Genomic DNA, 21766 nt, shown 5'->3' on the forward strand with positions numbered 1-21766 from the left:
GGGCCCATCATTTGTCAACGTAGATGGTGGCCCATTACTTCCAGCAGGAGTGCACATTACAATAGCTTCCATTCATGTCTTCGCCTCGCCCCTCCCAACAGCCCCTACGCAGAGGTAACACATAATGTGTATGTGTGTGCCCCTCTAAACCTCAGGTGCTTAAAGTGTGTACGACAGGATTTAAAAAAAAAAAAAAAGTCTTAAATAGCATTATTATGTGAATTAGAATCATATTTTGAGACGTTTTGGCTATATCAGACATGTCCAAAGTCCGGCCCGGGGGCCAAATGCGGCCCGTGGTCAAATTTCATCCGGCCCCCGGCCTCTGTCATAAAATCAATAACGTCTGGCCCGCACACACTTAATAAATTGGTCAGCAGTACAGCTACCAGCATATGAGGTAGCTTAAACACTAAATGCTGCTCCTCATTTACACACTAAAAGGCAGCAGCACTCTAAGCAACATTACCCCGTGTGACCATTTACTTCCAATTTTCTAAAATAGCGACAATCAACAAAAAAAGTTGACTGCGACGGCCGACGCTTCAAGGATAGGTGGATATTGGACTATTTCGTCAATAAAATACGCAACAACTGTGTCTGCCTCATTTGCAAAGAGGCAGTCGCTGTTTTACGAGACACGCTGACATGTACGACCACATTACATTGAAGATACGCAGCAAGAAATTGAAGCAACTTGAAGCTAGTTCAATTTCACAGAAGCAGTATTTTGCAAGAACCCGAGAGTCGAAAGAGTACGCCACAAAGGTTAGTTGCGAGATTGTTGAAATTATTAATTTAAAAAAATAATAATAAAGCAAATGTGACACACAGAATGGCTTGCTAAATTTTGCTTAAATATATTGTTCTACGTAAAGGACGTCAGCCAAGGTCGACCCCCCACATTTTTACCACACCTATTCTGGCCCCCTTTGCAAAACGTTTGGACACCCCTGGACTATATACAACAATTTGGCAAAGCGCAGATGACGAGAAATTAGTCTTTTAATCTGCCGTTTCGCCACGCCTACCATTATAGGGCTCTAGCGTCCCCAACAGGAGAATGACGTCGGCAGGCAAATGGTTATGTCATTGTTTCAGTCTCTGTACTCCAATATTTTTACAGGATATTCTTTTTTATCCAAGTATTTTTCCCCAATTGCTAAATAAATGGTATGGTCGTGACAAATAATAGTTTTGTTCTAAATGGAATATGAAATAATAAAAATGCATTTATTCAGTACGACATGCCAAAATTACTCCGTAATGGTCAAAACTGTCAACTTCACCTTTACTGTCGCACCTCCCGAACAATATTTTATGCCACCGTAGTTAGTCCGGCTTTTCTCATTTCCCTGCCTGGCTTCGGAGAATGTAAACAAACCAAGAGGCGCGACAGCTAACCGACACGCTAACCTGAACTGAGTGATGTTTCAAAGTCTATTCTCGGCTTTCGAAGCGAAAACTCACTCAAAACTACCCGGGATCATGTCGATTGTCTTCGCCGATCGGCAACCCGCCCGGCAACGAGCAGGTTACAGCTCGTTCCCCTGCTACGGACAGGAGAGCTCGCCGGGGAAGCAGCTGGAGAGTACCGCCGGACAAAACGGCCGACGTCGGAGGAACGCGTAGCTGCCACATGGTCAACATGACGGCGTAAAATAATGCTTTACTACACGGCGAAGACGTAAACAGAGAGCGGGCCGTTGTTGTGCCGCTAACATGGCAAGATGTGTCTGAGGAGAACTTTTCTACATGTCAGTCCATGATCAAATGTAAGTAGATAGTCCTTTATTTAAAGGAAATTTGTAGTGTTTAGGGGCCAGTGCAGCCAAGCCCATCCCTCCTCCTGCAGCCCAGCAAAGGAGCCATCGTCACAGCCCCCGGGATCCAGGGTGGTCCTCGGGGCCACCCGCGCCCCCATCAACTGGCCTTCAGGGACGGGAAGAGGGGACACACCACTAACTCCACGCCCACCCCCGCTCGCCAGGTCCATTGAAGGCGCAAAGTTTGAAGCGCGAAGTAGCAAGGGATCGCTGTAAATCGATGGAAGGCCCTTCAATGGAACTTTTACATATTTAATATCATCAAATATACTACAAAGAGTCGATATTGAACCGTCATGAAATTGGTGATTCAGGCCTCTCGACCTATCATCCAGTTATCACTTTCTATTTCAGCATTTACACTTAAATGACTACATTTGAATTCGGTTTCAGCCATTACACGCAATTTCCCCGGAAATGGCGGGCTTCACTTAAGAACATGTGCGCACCGCATGAAGCACTATAAAATAAGAGGTTGGTAATTGTCCACCTCCTGCAGTTGTCACAGCGCTCCCATGTCATTCAGCCGCTCGCTATGAGCGTCTGTGGACGTGTCGTTAACTCTGCGTTGTTAACTAATGTGTGTTTAAACGGGCGGCCGCAGCGCTTAAGTGGCGCGTCCTAACCGAGGGGGCCGGATTGTCAGCGTAGCCACTTTATTGTCAACTGATTCCCCTCAGCTTGCGCTGGGCGATACGGAAAAAAATCTTATATGGGCCTTTTTAACTCGCAATAACAATATGCCACGATGTAGTACGTTTTTTACTTTTTATTTTGTCTTTATTAGGGCTCAAGTGGTACCAAAGCCTTCAGGGCTTCAGGGCCTTCATTTGCATCTACCCAACAGCGCCAACTAGTGGCAACAGAAAGTCACTAGCAGTGGTATGAAAAAGTATCTGAACCTTTTGGAATTTCTCACATTTCTGCATAAAATTGCCATCAAATATAATCTGATCTTTTTCAAAATCACACAGATGAAAATATATTGTCTGCTTTAACTAAAACTACCCAAACACTGATAGGTTTTCATATTTTAATGAGGATAGCATGCAAACAACTACAGAAGGAGGAATAATAAGTAAGTGAACCCTCTGGCTAAGGAGACTTAGGGGCAGTTTACATGGCGACTCTGCGACACCAAGACGCAATGACTGAGTAGCGGAATTGCCTTGCGTGTATATGGCGTTGGCGAAGACGGAAGGCGAAGACAACAAATTCTGAATCCTGCCTCCAATTTTTACCAACATTTTTAAGATAGGTGTGTGCCCAATCACTGGTGAGTGCTTAAAAGCTGCCCTGCCCACTATAAAACACTCACCGGGTAAGAAATGTCTTGATGAAAAGCATCGTCTGATGTGCATCATGGCTCGGTCAAAAGACCTGCGATTAGGCCTGTCGCGATAAGAAATTTTAGTGTGCAATGATTATTGCGATATGCGATATTATTGCGCCCCCCCCCCCCCCCCATTTTTTTTTAAACCAATTTACAATGACACAGTGCGAATACAGTATATATTAATAGATCAAGTACACCCATTTAAATGCGATAAATATTTACTCTTAAATTCAAAAATACGTACTTTTTAAGAAATCACAACTAAAAACAATAGACCATAGACCAGACCTTATGTAAAAAACAACAATATTGATACCGCACAGAAAGACAGAATAAATAAAATGTGTTTTAATGTGCTTTTTGTTTAGGAAGGGTTAGATATAATGTTACTTAGTATATTTTAACATTGTTTTAAAAATGCTACATCGTGTTTTGTTATATTGTTATTATTAGTTATTATTATTATACAATGGTATGAAAACCTTTTGGAATTTCTCACATTTCTGCATAAAATCACCATCAAATATGAGCTCATCTTTGTCAAAATCACACAGATGAAAAAACAATGTATACCTAAACTAAATCCACCCAAACATTCATAGGTTTTTATATTTTAATGAGGATAGTATGCAAACAATGACAGAAGGGGGGAAAATAAATAGGTGAACCATCACATTTATTATTTTGTGGCCCCCCCACCCCCCTTTCGGCAGCAATAACTTCAACCAGACGCTTCCTGTAGCTGCAGATCAGTCTGGCACATCCATCAGGACTAATATTGGCCCATTCTTCTCTACAAAACTGCTGTAGTTTAGTCAGATTCCTAGGATGTCTGGCATGAATCGCTGTCTTTAGGTTATGCCACAGCATATCAATTGGGTTCAATCTGGACTTTGAATTGGCCACTCCACAACGTGTAATTTGTTCTTCTGAAACCTTTCTAAAGGTTATTTACTTCTTACTTCGTGCTTTGGATCATGGTCTTGTTCCATCAGCATCCATCATATTTTTAGCTTCAACTGTCTGACAGACGGCCTCAGGTTTTCCTACAAAACGTTTGAATACATTCTTCCATTAATGATTGCAAGTTGTCCAGGCCCTGAGATAGCAGAACAGCCCCAAATCATGATGCTCCCACCACCATGCTTAATGGTGGGGATGAGGTGTTCATGTTGGTGAGCTGTTCCATTTTTTGTCCACACATGACGTTATGTGTTACTCCCAAACAATTCAGTTTTGGTTTCATCAGTCCACAAAATATTTTGCCAAAACCTCTGTGGAATGTCTGGGTGCATTTCTGCGAACATTAAATGAGCAACAATGGGTTTTTTTTAGACGGCAGGGGCTTCCTCTGTGGAGTCGTCCCATGAACACTATTCTTGGCCATATAGTTGATGTGTGCACAGAGATATTGGACTATGCCAGTGATTTCTGTAAGTCTTTAGCAGACTCTCTAGGATTCATTTTTTACCTTTCTGAGTATTCTGCGCTTAACTCTTGGCGTCATCTTTGGTGGACGGCCACTCCTTGGGAAAGAAGCAACACTGCCAAACTCTCTCCATTTGTAGACAACTCTGACTGTCGAATAATGGACATCCAGACTTTTAGAGATGGTTTTGTATCCTTTCTCAGCTTTATACAAATCAACAATCCTCGATCGCGGGTCTTCAGACAGTTTTTTTTGACTGAGCCATGATGCGCATCAGACAATGCTTCTCATCAAGACAATTCTTACCAGGTGCGCGTTTTATAGTGGGCAGGGCAGCTTTAAGCCACTCATGAGTGATTGGGCACACACCTCACTTAAATTGTTCGGTAAAAATTGGTTTCAATTGCTTTTTAAGTCTCCTTAGGCAGAGGATCCACTTACCGTATTTTTCGGACTACAAGCCGCATCGGAGTATAAGTCGCATTTTGGGGGACATTTACTTGATAAAATCAAACACATAGAACAGATCTGTCATCTTGAAAGGCAAGTTAATGTAAAAATACAATAGCGAACAACATGCTGAATAAGTGTACAGTGCATGAACAGCAAAATGCGAATATACTGTCCTCACCAGGACGCTACTGCTCGGTCCTGGCTAATAAGCAAGCTAAACTCCCAAATGACGATGCTTGATGTCCGTATGGAATTAATTTCGTCCTCGATACCAAACAGGTTCGCATCAACGTAAATAAATGATAATTCGGTGCTGTTACAGCAATGACACAAACGGTTAGCATGCATTCGCTAGCATTAGCACATCGTTCAAACAACCACACAACTGGCTCTAAGTGTCCGATCGCGGGTGGAAAACACACAACAACAACAGAAAAGATGATACACACAGGCCATGCCTCTGAAGAGATATTTTACAAGCATAAACAATGAACATACGTTCGCAGCCGTGTTTCTCTCTCGCTAACTCGCCCACTCACTCAAGCTGCGTAGCTGTCCGTCTTCTTCTGGCGTCTGAGCGCTCTTCTTCAGGTAAACAAGTGCGAGTGCGCCCTCACGTGGGCGTGAAAGCGCCACAAACTAAAAGCAGGCATTTCATTATAAAAAAGTCAATATTACAATTGAACACACATTGCCAAAGGCAGAACGCGAACGTGGCAATAGCTATTGAGTTATTCAGATAACTAGAGCATAAAGAACATGCTAACAAGTTTACCAAACCATCAGTGTAACTCCAAAACACCAAAATAACATGTGAAACGATATCATTAAAGATGTCCCGATCGATCGGGTCCGATCACGTCATTTTCAAACTATCGGAATCGGCAAAAAAATATCGGACATGCCTTTTTTTTAATATATATATATTTTTTTTTATTAAATTGTTTTCTAATTCATCCAGAGTCTTTAGTTTTGGCTTAAAGTAGGGCTATCAAATTTATCGCGTTAACAGCGGTAATTAATTTTTTTTTTTTAATTAATCAAAAAATATTAAACGCAATTAACGCATTCGCTGCACGACCCACTCACTCATTGTCGCGTTCAGTCTATAATAGCGCCGATTTACCTATATATAGAGCTAAAAGGCAGCGTAAAATGAGTAGAGTGAATTTTGGCAGTCTTTGGAGCCTTTTTTTAATTGGCTAAAGCCTTAAAATCCCTCTCTCAACAATTGGAAATATCGTGGGGAAGAAAGGTAGTAGTTGATCTTTTTCTTTACACCCTATGTTATTTCCCAACACAGAGAAGATATATCAGTCGGTGCCAATACGCACAGTCATGGTTGCACTTCCCATCATGCATTTGGGCAGAATAGTTAAATGGCTACAGTATCATTGACTGAAAGCTCAACAAATACACTAGATGGCAATATTTAGTCACAATATACAAAGTCACAAATCTTTCTATCGGTGGATCCCTCTCATAGAAAGAATGTTAATAATGTAAATGCCATCTTGAGGATTTATTGTCATAATAAACAAATACAGTAATTATGTACTGTATGTCGAATGTATATATTCGTTCGAGTTTTATTCATTTTTTTCTTAATGCATTGCCAAAATGTATATCATCGGGAAAAATTATCGGGAATGATTCGGGAGCAAAAAAAAAAAAAAAAAAGGAATCGGATCGGGAAATATCGGGATCGGCAGATACTCAAACTAAAGCGATCGGGATCGGATCGGGAGCAAAAAAACATGATCGGAACAACCCTAGATATCATAATGTGTTAATATTTCACACATAAGTCTCTCCTGAGTATAAGCCAAACTGTGAAAAAAAAAAACTGCGACTTATAGTCCGAAAAATATGGTACTTATTTCCCCCCTTCTGTCATTGTTTGCATACTATCCACATTAAAATATGAACGCCTATAAATGTTTGGGTGGTTTTAGTGAAAGCAGGCACTGTTTTTTCCTCTGTGTGATTTTGACAAAAATCACATTTGATGGTGATTTTATGCAGAAATGTGAGAAATTCCATCAGGTATTTTTTCATACCACTGTATATGTGTTTTATGTGCGTTGTCACTGCCATTGCACTGCTAATGCCACAACAAAGTCACATGCATGTCACTAAGTAATATGTTCTCAGACATTTGGGTACTACATATGCTAATTTGCATTAGAGGTGGGAACCTCTGGCTAGCTCACGATACGATTAGAGATACAAGGCTCCCGATAACAATGATCCCAAGTTATGGCAATACAACAATTATCGATACATGTCAGGAAATCATTCTAATAATAAACAGAAAAACAAGCTATTTTCATACTTCTGCTTTGAATCGGAATGAGTTTATCTCTAGTAGACTTCCGATCCGTTTGAAGTTGGAGGGTGGCAGCGAATGAACGAACGTTCATTCGCTGCCACCCTCCTACTTCAAATGGATGGGACGTCAATGGCCTTGTTGATTTTGGGGCATTGACATGTCATTTCCTGTTGATTTTGATCATTCGCTGCTTTGCTATTAACTCGCATACACATGTTTTGTGTTCTTGCAGAGGAGAAGCAGCAGCATAAGGAAGAGGAGGTCAAGGAGGAAGAGGAGGCTCTAACAGGGAAGGACAAGGAGGAAGAGCGGCGCATCGCCGAGATGGGGCGCCCCATGCTGGGGGATCACGTCAAACTGGAGGTGGTCATTGAGGAATCTTACGAGTTCAAGGTAAGGCTCTTCTCCGGTTGACACTAGCGGAAAATTCAATAAAATGAATCTGTTTCGGAAAGGAAAAATCGCCATGGCAACAAGTGGTGGTGATAAAGTGGTGAGATAAGGCTGCTCATGCCATTTTCATCTGCAGAAAAAGTATTTAGCCATTTAAGAGAAGTGACTGAAAATGTCACAAAGATTGAGGATGTACAAGGGAAATAATTGTTTCTCTCCCACGCGCTCTTTAGACAAGAGACAGTCAACAAGACAGACGTGAAGAGCAGCCACTTCACCTGCCAAATTGTGCTCCCACGCATCCAGCGTGAATTAAATGACACCATTTTTCATCTGATCAAAAATCCCACGGCTTGCAATTCAGGAGTCTGCAACAGTGTTGTTTTTTGGAAAACCTTGTAATTTTTGTCTTAGTCTTCAAAACTCATTAGTCATATTTTAGTCCTTTTTTTTTGTTATCTAGTTTTAGTCGATGAAATTTCTTAAAAATTTCGCCTACCGTATTTTTCGGACTATAAGCCCCTACTTTTTTCCTTCATTTTGATACCTGTGGCTTATAGTCCAGTGCGGCTTATTTGTTGATTTTTTTTTTTTTTTTAGGTAACACTTTATTTGACAGCGGTGTCATAAGACTGTCATAAGATCATCAAAAGTATGACATGACACTATCATGGACATTACTGAATGCTTATGTCATTAAGTGTCATTTGGCAAATTATGTCACTAACTCAATTTTTGTCCATATTGGATCTTTTGCATCCATTCAAATGTGAGATCATTTGCCGGATAACACTTAATGACATCTGTTATAATCATCCATGAATGCTCAGGACAGAGACATGTCATAATTATGATTGTGTAATGACAGTCTTATGGCACCACTGTCAAATAAAGTGTTAGCAAATCCATAACTAGCAATTGATGAAGCAACTGCAACAGTAACTGAAGACATATTTAGCACAGAACATGATTTTTGATTGTTATTTACATCTGCAGTGCTGCAATGCATGCTAAGAGGCATGTTGGATGACAACAGTCAACAGCGGGTGGCAGCAGAGGTTGACTGTCTCCCCAAAGGGAGCAGTGATGGCCAAATGAAGCTTCTTGAAGCAATAAAGCTTTGCACTAATTAGTTCAAAGTTTAATGATGGTTCATTTGGTCTAATGACAGTCGTTTGATGTCGCTGTCAAATGAAGTGTTACCGATTAATATCTTTTGGTGTAAATATCCCATGATACAGTGAGGACAGCTGCGGCTTATAGTCCAGTGCGGCTTATCTATGAACAAATGCTGTTTTCATGCCAAATTTGGTGGGCTGCGGCTTATAGTCAGGTGCGCCTTATAGTGCGAAAATTAGGGTAGTTTTAAACCGCTGTGTTTTGTAAGCCACGAATTTCCTGCGTCAACTTCTTCTGCTAACATGTCCGTTATTAGCTCAAGCAGAACCTTAGCAATAGCTACCATGTTGGGAAGAATGAAATAAATTAAAGAATTATTACATAAATAAATATGAATTAAAATGAATAAATAAATATTCAAATAAATGAATAAATAAATGTAGAAATAATCAAATAAAACATTAAATAAATGAAAATTGAAATAAATGATTATAAATTGTAATAAATAAATAAAAAGTGGAATAAATTCAAAGTTAAATATATAAACACAAATTGAAATAAATGAATTTTGAAATGAATAATTATTGAAACAAATAAGTGTTGAAATAAATGTTAAAATAATTAAATAAAAAATTGACTAATTAAAAATGGAAAGAAATGAGTATGAAATGAAATAAAATAAATAAAATCAATCAATCAATATAAATTGTAATAAATAATTATAATAAAATAAAAAGTGAAGTAAATAAATTAAAAGTAAAATATATAGAAATTGAAAAAGATCCAAACTGAAATACATAAATCAAATTTGAAATAAATTTTGAAACAAATAAAGAAAATGTGAAATAAATAAAAGTAAAATGTATAAATAAAAATTGAGATGAATAAATAATAAACTGAAATGCATAAATACAATTTGAAATTAATAAATTTAACGTGAAATTAATTAAAAGTAAAATATATAAATACAAATTTAAATCCATAAATATAAATTAAAATACACGAACAGAAATTGACATAAATACATTTTGAAATGAATAAATATTGAAATAAATGTTGAAATAATTTAAAAAAATAATGGAAATAAATGAATATAATAAATTAGGGCTGTCAAAATTATCGCGTTAACGCGCGGTAATTAATTTTTTTTTAATTAATCACGTTAAAATATTTGACGCAATTAACGCACATGTCCCGCTCAGAAAGTATTCTGCCTTTTGATAAGTTTTACAGCAAGACTTTTTGCGCTGTCCAACAGCGAACTCTTGTGGTCGCTTTGCGACATGGTTTATTATTTTCTTCTTTTCTTTCTTCATTATGGCTGCACGACGTCTCGGGCTAATAATGTTGTGCTTATATGATCCTTGGACAAGATTTGTCTGTAAGTATGGTTGTTGTAAAGAATGTACATATTATGTTAGTAAGCGAAATGTTATATTTTTTGTATGAGACGCTTTTTGTTTATGTTTAGTGAACCTGTATAGCGTGCTAAGCTAACGTTGTTGCTAATGCAATGCTTGTGTACTTTTATTTTGTAGTTTTACGACGGTCTAAAGAGGACAATGGTTTGAGGCCATTTTATTAATAAATCAGATGAAAAAGGAAGAAGTCTAATTATTAAGGCGTCGTTCACTAGCTGTCTAGCTTTGGAAAAAGTAGACGCTTCGGAGTGAGGACCGCATAGACAGATTTAAATGACAGTAGAGTGAAATGTCCACTACAGTCCTTATGTACCGTATTTTGAATGTATATATCCATCTTGTGTCTTATCTTTCCATTCCAACAATTTATTTTACAGAATATATATATAATTTACAGAAAAATATGGCATATTTCATAGATGGTTTGAATTGCGATTAATTGCGATTAATTACGATTAATTAATTTTAAAGCTGTAATTAACTCGATTAAAAATTTTAATCGTTTGACAGCCCTATAATAAATACATCAAAGTGAAATAAATAAAAGTGAAATATATAAATAAAGATTGAAATAAATATAAATTGAAACACAAATAAAATTTGAAATTAATACATTTTGAAATAAATAAAAAGTGAAATAAATAAATTAAAAGTAAAATATATAAATAAAACTTTAAATAAATAAATATAAATTAAAATACATGAATACAAATTGAAGTAAATACATTTTGAAATGAATAAATATTGAAATAAATGTTGAAATGATTAAAAAAAATTGAAATAAATGAATGTAAATTGTAATAAATACATCAAAAGTGAAATAAATAAAAGTGAAATATATAAAGATTGCAATAAAAAAAATATATAAATTGAAACACAAATAAATTTGAAATAAATAAATTTCTTAATGAATAAATAAAAAGTTAAATAAATGAATTAAAAGTAAAATATATAAATAAAAAATTAAATTAAAAAATATATATTAAATAAATACAAATTGAAATAAATAAATTAAAAGTCAAATGTCAAATGGCATGTAGTTTAAATGGAGATAAATGCCTGTGTTTTTTATATTATAAAAGGCAATATGTTGCCATAAATGAAATATTGCAATACGTATCGGATCGCCACACAGTATACGGATCTGATCGTGACAAAAGCGGATCGTCCCAACCCTAGTTAAAACTTTGATCGGCATAGCGTAACGTCGTCAAAACCACTGGGAATTAGAAATAGATGAAGGTTCAGTTAAATTTGGTTGGATTTTGTTCATTTTAGATGTTTTGTTCATTGGGGGAAAAGCTATGTCAATTATTTTGACTGACATTTATTTCTGGATTGTAAGAAGATGGGAAAAGCAAAATTCTCACCTAATCTCAGTTTCCTATTTAGTTTCATTTAAAAAGCATTTATGAAGGACGGAGATACTAATCCTCCACACTCACGCATGGGTGCTAATTAGCCGAGCAGCGGGACCGTTATCCTGCTCCTTTCTTTGCGCATCAGAGGAAGAACCGGGACTCTAATTGTGTTGAATGAATCTTGGGAGGGCTGAAGATAAAACCTCGCGCGCGCACACACAAAGAGGAACACGCATGCATGCAAGCAGACTTTTTTAATGTTCTTGCCGTTATAATGACTTGCGGAATAAATTATATTGCACCAAAGTCCAATAAAAAAAAAGAGTTCCAGGAAACTTTGGGTCTCTGCTTCCAATTATAGCGCTAGGAAGGAAATTACGCTACGAGCAACACGATAGGGATTCTTACATGAGTTCATTTATACGCAAGATTGTCGTTTTAGATCATTTACCATCTGCTGCAAAAGAAAAGAGAATTACCCTTCAAAATATGATGTTCGAGTACGTCAATTTACACGCATTTCACATGAGGAAGGTGGTCACAGCCCCATCTGCTGGGCTTCGTGGGGTACTGTAGCGTTTCTCAATGCGTTTTCTCTGCGTTTGTATCGTACATACAGTGCTGGCCAAAAGTTTTGGCACCCCTGCAATTCTTTCAGATAATGCTCAATTTGTCTCAGAAAATGATTGCAATTACAAATGCTTTGCTAGTTTTATCTTCATCGATTTTGCTCCCAATGAAAAAACACAAAAGAGAATGGAAAAAAATTAAATCATTATAATTTTTACACAAAACTTCAAAAATATTGAAACCCTTCGAAAAATCATGTGATGCGTCTCTAATTTGTGTAATTAAAAGCACCTGTTACTTGCCTGTGGCTTATAACAGGTGTTGGCAATAACCAAATCACACTGGCAACCAGTTAAAATGGATTCAAATTGACTCAACCGCTGTCCTGTGACCTTGTGTGTACCACATTGAGCATGGAGAAAAAAGAAAGAAGACCAAAGAACTGTCTGAGGACTTCAGAAGCAGAATTGTGAGGAATGATGAGCAATCTCAAGTCCAACTCCACAAAGACCTGAATGTTCCTGTGTCTACCGTGCGCAGTGTCATCAATAATTGTTAAGCCAATGGCACTGTGGCTAACCTCCCTAGATGTGGAAGAAAAATTGACGAGAGATTTCAACGAAAGATTGTGCGGAGGGTGGATAAAGAGCCTCGACTAACATCCAAACAAGTTCAAGCTGTCCCTCAGTCCCAGGGTACAACGGTGTCAACCCATACTATCTGTCGGCGTCTGAATGTAAAGGGACCCTACCCAGGAAGGCCCCACAAGTCAAATCTGACCCAGAGACATAAAAAAGCCAGGCCGGAGTTTGCCAAAACTTACCTGAGAAAGCCAAAAACATTATGGAAGAATGTTCTCTGGTTAGATGAGACAAAAGTAGAGGCCTTCAAAGAAAAGAACACGGTCCCCACAGTCAAACATGGCGGAGGTTCCCTGATGTTTTTGGATTGCTTTGCTGCCTCTAGCACTGGACTGCTTGACCGTGCGCATGGCGTTATGAAGTCTGAAGACTACCAACAAATAATGTAGGGCCCAGTGTGAGAAAGTTGGGTCTCCCTCAGAGGCCATGGGTCTTCCAGCAGGACATTGACCCAAAACACACTTCAAAAAGCACTAGAAAATGGTTTGAGAGAAAGCACTGGCGACCTCTACAGTGGCCAGATCTAAATCCCATTGAACACCTGTGAGGATCTGAAAATGGCATCCTTCAAATCTCAGAGAACTGGAGCAGTTGGCCAAAGAAGAATGGTCTAAAATTCCAGCAGAAACTCATGGATGGATACCGGAAGCGGTTGTTTGCAATTATTTCGTCTAAAGGTTGGGCTACCAAGTATTAGGCTGAGGGTGCCAATACTTTTGTTCGGCCAATTTTTGGAGTTTTGTGTCAAATTATAATTTTTCATTGTCCTTTCTGTTTTTTCATTGCAAGCAAATATATGAAGATATTACTACCAAAGCATTTGTAATCGCAGTCAGATTCTGGAAGAAATTGAGCATTATCTGACAGAATGTCAGGGGTGCCAATACTTTTGGCCAGCAGTGTACATACTTGTACACACGTCAAATTCGCTATATTCTCATTAGACTATCGGGGTCACTTTCTGTTAATATTGGGTCACTTGTTGATTGGGTGGCATTTCTAGGTCACTTCCTGTTGATATTGGGTCACTTGGGTTGGAAGTCTATAGGAGTGAATGGAAGTTTTTTTGCTATTGCAAGCAGGGCCATTGGAAATCAATGTGATATTTTGCCCAGTTAGAAATGAACGAAGGGTGGTGGGATGTGTGGCTGGGAAGAACTTCCATGTGCCCGCAGCTGGGCTCTCCAATCTTAATGCATACACTTCACTACCTTCCTACTACAATCCCATCACGGCGCTGGGTTATGGCTGCTAGTTAGGGACCTGGCAGCCACTGTAATCGGGCAGTAGGTGGGTCCCATACTTTTTTTCTGTGGCGCAGCTCCCAGGGTGTGGCTTTCTCTTGGCCTGCGCTGCCGGTTGTGGGAGTCGGGTGGCTTCTGGACGCTCTCTAGCTTTCCCCTCTCTCTTCTGCTCGGCTATCCTCCTTGGGCTCTGGCTGGCTGAGGACCGGTGAGTCGGCGGGGAGTCGCCCACTCTGTGTGGGTGTCCTTCTGTCCTTTCCCGGGCCTAGAGGGCTGTTGGGGTCCTGCGGTGTATCGTGTTGTTGGGGGATTGCGGCGGTGGCTGGTGGGCTCGGTGGTGGCGGTGACGCATCCCCTCATCCCTTCCCTGAAAGCCAGTTAATGGGGGTGCAGATGGTCCGGGAGACCACCATGGGTCCCGGCGGGATGGCGGCGACCCCCTTGCTGGAGCTGCAGGAGGAGGTATGGGCCACGCTGGTCATCCCCCCAATTATCTTGGGAGGGGCAGTGGCTCTGGGTCAGCCTCCGTGCAGCATTTCCATTGGTCTATCGGTGCCAGGATTAGCGATCAGGCAGCGTAGAATGGGATGTCAAATGAACACACTTACAAGTGATTCACATTTTACTGGGTTCTACACCTCAAATTGCTGATTTGTGTTCACTCCAACCCACCTTATCCTATCTTTCTGACTCTCGCCCCCTCCCTTTTCTCCTCGATCATCAGGCCCCCCCACATGGTGTCAACCAGGAATACAATTAGTGAACATAGCACAACTATATTCATAGTTAGTGTAGGCGTTGAATGTACAGTGGTATGAGTAAGATACAAGAGTATCTGAACCTTTCTCACATTTCTGCATAAAATCACCATCCAATGTGATCTGACCTTTGTCAAAATCACACAGATAAAAAAACATTTATAAGTTTTCATATTTTCATGAGGATAGTATGCAAACAATGACAGAAGGGGGAAAAATAAGTAAGTGAACCCTCTACCTAAGGAGACTTAAAGAGTAATTGAAACCATTTTTTTCCCAAACACCTTAAGTCACGTGTGTGCCCAATCACTGATAAGAGGTTTAAAGCTGCCCTGCCCACTATAAAACACACACCTGGTAAGAATTGTCTTGATGAGAAGCATTGTCTGATGTGCACCATGGCTCGGTCAAAAGAGCTGTCTGAAGACCTGCGATCGAGGATTGTTGATTTGTATAAAGCTGGGAAAGGATCCAAAACCATCTCTAGAAGTCTGGATGTTCATCAATCGACAGTCAGAGAGGTCTACAAACAGAGAGAGTTTGGCACTGTTGCTTCTCTCCCAAGAAGTGGCCGTCCACCAAAGATGACGCCAATGTAAAATACTCAGAGAGGTGAAAAAGAACCATAGAGTGTCTACTAAAGACTTACAGGTCCAATATCTCTATTCACACATTAACTATATGTAAAACTATGGCCAAAATGGTTTTCATGGGAGGACTCCACAGAGGAAGCCACTGCTGTCTAAACAAAAACATTGTTGCTTGCTCATTTAATGTTCGCAAAAAGGCACTTGAAAACTCCACGGAAGTTTTGGCATGTTGTGGACAAATGATGAAATTGTTTGGGAGTAAGACACAACGTCATGTGTGGAGGAAAAATGGAACAGCTCACCAACATCAACACCTCATCCTCACCGTGAACCATGGTGGAGGGAGCATCATGATTTGGGGCTGTTTTGCTGCCTCAGGGCCTGGACAACTTGTAATCATCCATGGAATAATGAATTCAAAAGTTTTGCAGGAAAACTTGAGGCTGTCTGCCAGACAGTTAAAAAGCTAAAAAGAGGATGAATGCTACAACAACACAATCATCCAAAACACAGAAGTAAATCAACTTCAGAATGGTTTCAGAAGAACAAAATCCACATCCTGAAGTGGCCAAGTCGAAGTCCAGACTTGAACCCCTTTGTGATGCTGTGGCATGACCCAAAGAAAGCAATTCATGCCAGACATCCCAGGAATCGGACTGATCTACAGCAGTTTTGTAGAGAAAAATGGGCCAAGGTTGGTCCTGATCAATGTGCCAGACTGATCTGCAGCTACAGGAAGCATCTGGTTAAAGATATAGCTGCCAGATGTTGGGGAGGCACAAAATATTAAATGTGATGGTTCACTTACCTATTTTCCCTTTTCTGTCATTGTTTGCATACTATCCTCATTAAAATGTGAAAACCTATCAATGTTTGGGTGGTTTTAAGTCAGTTTCATTCATCTGTGTGATTTTGACAAAGATCAGATGACATTTGATGGTGATTTTATGCAGAAATGTGAGAAATTCCAAAAGGTTCAGATACTTTTTCATACAACTGTATATGTTGTTTTTGTTGTTTGTTCTTCTTTTCTGTCCCTCTCTCAATTTCTTTTTTCCTTTCTGTCCCCCCCATAACCCCTTCCTGCTGGCTGCTTTCTCCTTGTTTTCCGAAATGTCCAGGTTCGCGGTGAATCAGTATCAGGCACACTTTTGCAAAATAGACAATGTTTATTGATTAGAAAATGCAGAATAAATGAGATTTATGGATTATAATCCCTTAAGAGCAAGCAACAAGCCTCAAAAACAAGCAAAAACAATGGTAACGTGACGCAAGATTTGAATTTGTCAATCCCAGAATCCCCGCGTTATCGTTACAGCACAACCAGGTGTTCCTTTAGCAATGAAAATCGCATAGCGTGACAAATGAGCGGGAGCCAACGCTCCGGTAAGGTGGCAAAGGAACAAAGCCAGGCGATCCGTACGTGACCCGCTGGCGGACTTCACGGGTCGCCCGGAAATGTCCTGTTTTTGTAGAGACGCGCCACACGGGGGCGGAGACGGCCAACCTCCGCTCCCAGGCGGCGCAGCCTCGTCCAATGACAGAGCTACTTTTGGTTCAGCCCCTCGAAAAAGGGTCTTTTCCTTGCGTGGTTCCCAGGTTGTGCTGTCCGGTAGCAAATGTTGTGTTCCCACGGTAAATATTATGAGTGCAAAACAAGTTATCTCGTGAGATTCCCTCCTAATTTATGGGACTCAAGTGTGTACTATGGTGCAAAACAAGTTATCTCATGAGATTCCCCACTCATGTGCGTCTCCTAACTATGGGAACAAGGTGAAAAACAATAGAACTTGTTACAATCTATGTCACAGAAGCAAACACAAAGGCATAATGTAATATTTTCCCCCATCACTCCTAATAAAAAAAACACAATGAATAATCACAATTGGAGTATATCATACGCTCATGTGATACATTAAAACTGTTCAGACCAATAGGACACTCAGATTTCCATTCTCTGTGGCAAGCAGCTAAACAGGACAGGTATAAAAAAAGAATAAAACTGAACTTGGTAGCAGGACTAGTGCAACGGAAAAACATAAATTAGAGAATTCCGGTCGATTTGGTGAATGAACGTTGTTGGTGGGTCACACAGCTTTTGCAATACTTGCAAAACTACCGTCAATAACTTGATTTTTGTGGTGTTTGGCAGAACACGGTGGACAAACTGATCAAGAAGACCAATCTGGCTCTGCTGGTGGGGACTAACAGCTGGAGAGATCAGTTCATCGAGGCCATCACTGTGAGCGCAGGTAAGATCCATTCCTCGGACATACAAGATAATGCACATATTCATCGCTACCCATTGACTGTATATAATGTGAAAATGCTACAAATGAACTCCTGATTCATAGAGTAGAAAGCAAGCGCTTGGAAAAAGGCTGATGTTTGTCCATATACGTAAAAGGTCAGGCCATCTGTCGACTTTTGAGAGGTGCCACTTCCTGAAGTGCGGTTAGAATTTGGTTGCCAGGCAACCAGCGGAGAAATCAAAGGCCCGTGGCGGAGAAATCATCTGACGTGATGATTATTGGGCCTGGGAGGCGCTTCTGCTGCATTTACATAGAATTGATGTGGTCATGAAACCTTTTCAAGTGATTAGATTCCAGACAAAAGCTTGCTTCTAGTTTTATGGTATTCCATAGCACGTAATAGACAGTCCACTCAGTAAATGGTCATCAAATACAGATAAATGTTTTTTCACATTGACAACTTGAAAGTCTTTTACTTTTTTAAATAAGTATGACATTTAGCGGAACATTTTTCTTCTAGTCTGCAGTGCTTAAAATTTAAGCCTTAAATATCACGTTAATCAGCAATCATGCGCTCGAAATATAACTACAGTGTATGTATTAGCGAAAAGCACAAAGTGTGATTGAAAGTTAGTCAAGGCGCTTTCACACTAGCACTGTTTGGTCCTTTTTAAACGGACCAGAGTTCTATTTCTCAGATAGTTAGCTTCGTTTTCTCAATGTGAATCCGCATCCGAACCTACTGCTGGCCAAAAGTATTGACACCCCTGCAATTCTGTCAGATTATGCTCAATTTCATCCAGAAAATGATTGCACGTACAAATGCTTCGGTAGTACCGTATTATATGCATTATATAAGGACTTCAGTTATATAATAATTATATTTATATAACGCACTGGCCCGAATATAAGACAGTGTTTTTTTGCATTGAAATAAGACTGAAAAAGTGGGAGTCGTCTTATATTCGGGGTCTAGACATTTTACATCTTCACGACGCTAGATGGCGCCGGATATCATTGGCGCAAATGCTGAACTTGAGAAGTAATGTTCTGTCATGACAGATCTCAGCTACTCTCAAGTTTAACCAGTTTGCATTATATTATTGCAATGATTTTCCTTATTCAGATTGGTTTCAAGACTACAGTTGCAGTTAGACATCACTTTGACGGTTAAAGCAGTTATTGCAATGTTGTAGTTTTATCACAATGGGTTTATTTACATTTCAAAAACCAGAAGCCATTCATTTACGAATGTGATTGCAATTAGTTTACATATTTAAATGTTCAGATATCAGGATTTGGATAAGGCAAAATAACATGCTTTTTCTCTTAAATATATTGTTATAATCATTTTTTTCAGATGTACTGTAATTATTTTCTGTATAAAAATTAATTTGGTGATCAAAAAGTCTTGAATCTTGAAAAATAGGGGGTCGTCTAATAATCAGGGCCGTCTTATATTTGGGCCAATACGGTAGTATCTTCATTTATTTTGCTTGATATGGAAAAACAAAAAAGAGAATGAAAGCAGTTTTTAATTCATTATCATTTTACACTTCTGTGGATCAACTGTGCTGTCTCTCATACGAAAATGAATCTGATTAGTTAGTCTCTCAGCGCAATTGACAAGATTTTTTTCAACAAGACACGGTGCACCAGGAGAACCGTCTTGCCCAGATGGTACCTTCGCCGCTGGATATGTGAGGGATTCATGGGATCACTTGAAGCCAGCGTGTTTTACTGTCCTATCTGTGGAACATATCGAGGATATTTGGCTGTTTGCCGTTACAGTCGTGGAGTTCCTTCTGCTTGGCTTAGGAGATGCCCTGCTCTACCGGAAAGTTTCCAGACAGCAGCTTTCAATGAAATCAACAAATTGACCGCGGATATAACAGTGCGATTCAAGGCATTGGAAGACCACGTCAAGGCTCGGATTGAGAACTGGCTCCGGTTCGGTCCGAGGAAGGATGGTGAATGGTGTTATACTTATATAGCGCTTTTCCACCTTTCAAGGCGCTCAAAGCACTTTACACTATCTCGCCATCCACCTACTGGTGATGCAGCACCAGGAGCAACGTGGGGTTCAGTATCTTGCTCAAGGACACTTAGACGAGTTCATCAGGGCAAAGAATCGAACCCACAACCTCTGGGTTGGGGGACAACTACTCTACCACTGAGCCACGCCACCCCCAAGGATGGAGAAAAGTGAATGCTACCTGGCGCCAGGTGGCGGAACTGTTGAGGCAGACCCCGACTATTGGCAGTGACTTAAGGGACCTGAGCTCTCGCCTACACCATGAGGAGTTCGAATTCGACTGAAGACCAACCGTATTTGGACATATTAAATTACCTATTCGGCTTAATTTGATGATAATTTTCCTTCCCTTTCCTGGAGAGAGCCGCGTAGATGGCCCTATCTCTTGCCCTTGATCTCTTCCCAAGGCCGGTCACAGAGCCCTGGGACTCTTATTTTGTCTACAGACACGTACAAATACTGATACACTTGTGCATAGACACCCTCACACAAAACCTCCCCCCCTCCAGTCCTCCACCGCCTTTTTATTACTATCACTGATCCCCCCCTTCTGACTTCTGGTTCCCTTTTTTTCGTACAAAAAATCCCTGCATGTGACCTGTGCATCGTGTCATATCCCTGCTATGTTGTATGATATATTTGTGTCTACTTGTAACTTGCTCTGTAATTTCTGAAGAAGAGAGAGAAGTCGGCAGCGCGGAACGTCTGCAGTGGCCCCATGCTCACTTATCGAACGGGATTTCGTTGTCATCTGTTGTCATCTTGTGAGAGCTGGTGTCAATGACAAATAAATCTCTGAAGCTGGTGTCAATGACAAATAAATCTCTGAATCTGAATCTTCAAAACTGGGCCGGACATTATTGGCACCCTCAGCCTAATAATTGGTAGCACAACCTTTAGACAAAATAACTGCGAACAACCGCTTCCATCCATCAATGAGCTTCCTACGATCCTCTGCTGGTTCTAGTGCTTTCTGAAGTGTGTTTTGTGTCCTTGTCCTGCTGGAAGACCCATGACCTCTGAGGGAGACCCAGCTTTCTCACACTGAGCCCTATATTATGCTGCAAAATTTGTTGTTAGTCTTCAGGATTCATAATGCCAAGCAGTCCAGTGCCAGAGGCAGCAAAGCAACCCCAAAACATCAGGGAACCTCCGACATGTTTGACTGTGGGGATGGTTTTCTTTTCTTTGAAGGCCTCGTTTTATCCCTTTCAACTCTGTGTTGATGCCTTTTCCCAAAAAGCTCTACTTTTGTCTCATCTGACCAGAGAACATTCTTCCAAAACATTTTTGGCTTCCTCAGGTAAGTTTTGGCAAACTCTAGCCTGTTTTTTTTTTTTTTTATGTCTCTGGGTCAGAAATGGGGTCTTCCTGGGTATCCTACAATAGAGTCTCTTTTCATTCAGATGTCAACGGATAATACGGGTTGACACTTTTCTTACCCTCGAACTGCGGGACTGCTTGAACTTGTTTGGATGTTCGCCGAGGTTCTTTATCCACCATCCGCACAATCTTTGGTTGAAATCTCTTGTGAATTTTTCGTTTATATACAGTGCCGTGGGCTTTACCCTTATTGATGACACTGAGCATGGTAAATACAGGAACATTCAGGTCTTTGGAGATGGACTTGAATCCTTGCGATTACCCATGCTTCCTCACAATTTTGCTTCTCAAGTCCTCGGGCAGTTCTTTGGTCTTCTTCTTTCTCCATGCTCAGTGTGGTACACACAAGGACACAGGTTGAGTCAACTTTAATCCATTTTTAACTGGCTGCAAGTGTAATTTAGTTATTGCCACCACAGGTGCTGTTAATTACACAAATTAGAGAAACATCACATGATTTTTCAAAGGGTGCCAATACTTTTGTCTGGTCCATTATTAGAGTTTTGTGTAAAATTATAATGATTTAATTTTTTTCCCATTCTCTTTTGTATTTATTCATTGCAAGCAAAATAATAGAAGATATTACTACTAAAGCATTGTAATTGCAATCATTTTCTGGGAGA

At 40.0% G+C, this 21766-nt stretch overlaps 1 protein-coding gene across 4 annotated transcripts in view; it reads left to right on the plus strand.

The window, feature by feature from the left end:
* slc8a1b (solute carrier family 8 member 1b) overlaps positions 1-21766 on the plus strand; it is a 250123-nt gene that overhangs the window by 198760 nt on the left and 29597 nt on the right. For all 4 annotated transcript variants that reach the window (XM_057848307.1, XM_057848308.1, XM_057848309.1 and 1 more), the window contains 2 exons: positions 7609-7769; positions 17626-17725. In XM_057848307.1, coding sequence (XP_057704290.1) covers positions 7609-7769; positions 17626-17725 — 261 coding nt within the window. The remainder of the gene's footprint in view (positions 1-7608; positions 7770-17625; positions 17726-21766) is intronic.

This window comes from Corythoichthys intestinalis, chromosome 10 (genome assembly GCF_030265065.1).
Source record: "Corythoichthys intestinalis isolate RoL2023-P3 chromosome 10, ASM3026506v1, whole genome shotgun sequence".
Lineage (NCBI taxonomy): Eukaryota > Metazoa > Chordata > Actinopteri > Syngnathiformes > Syngnathidae > Corythoichthys > Corythoichthys intestinalis.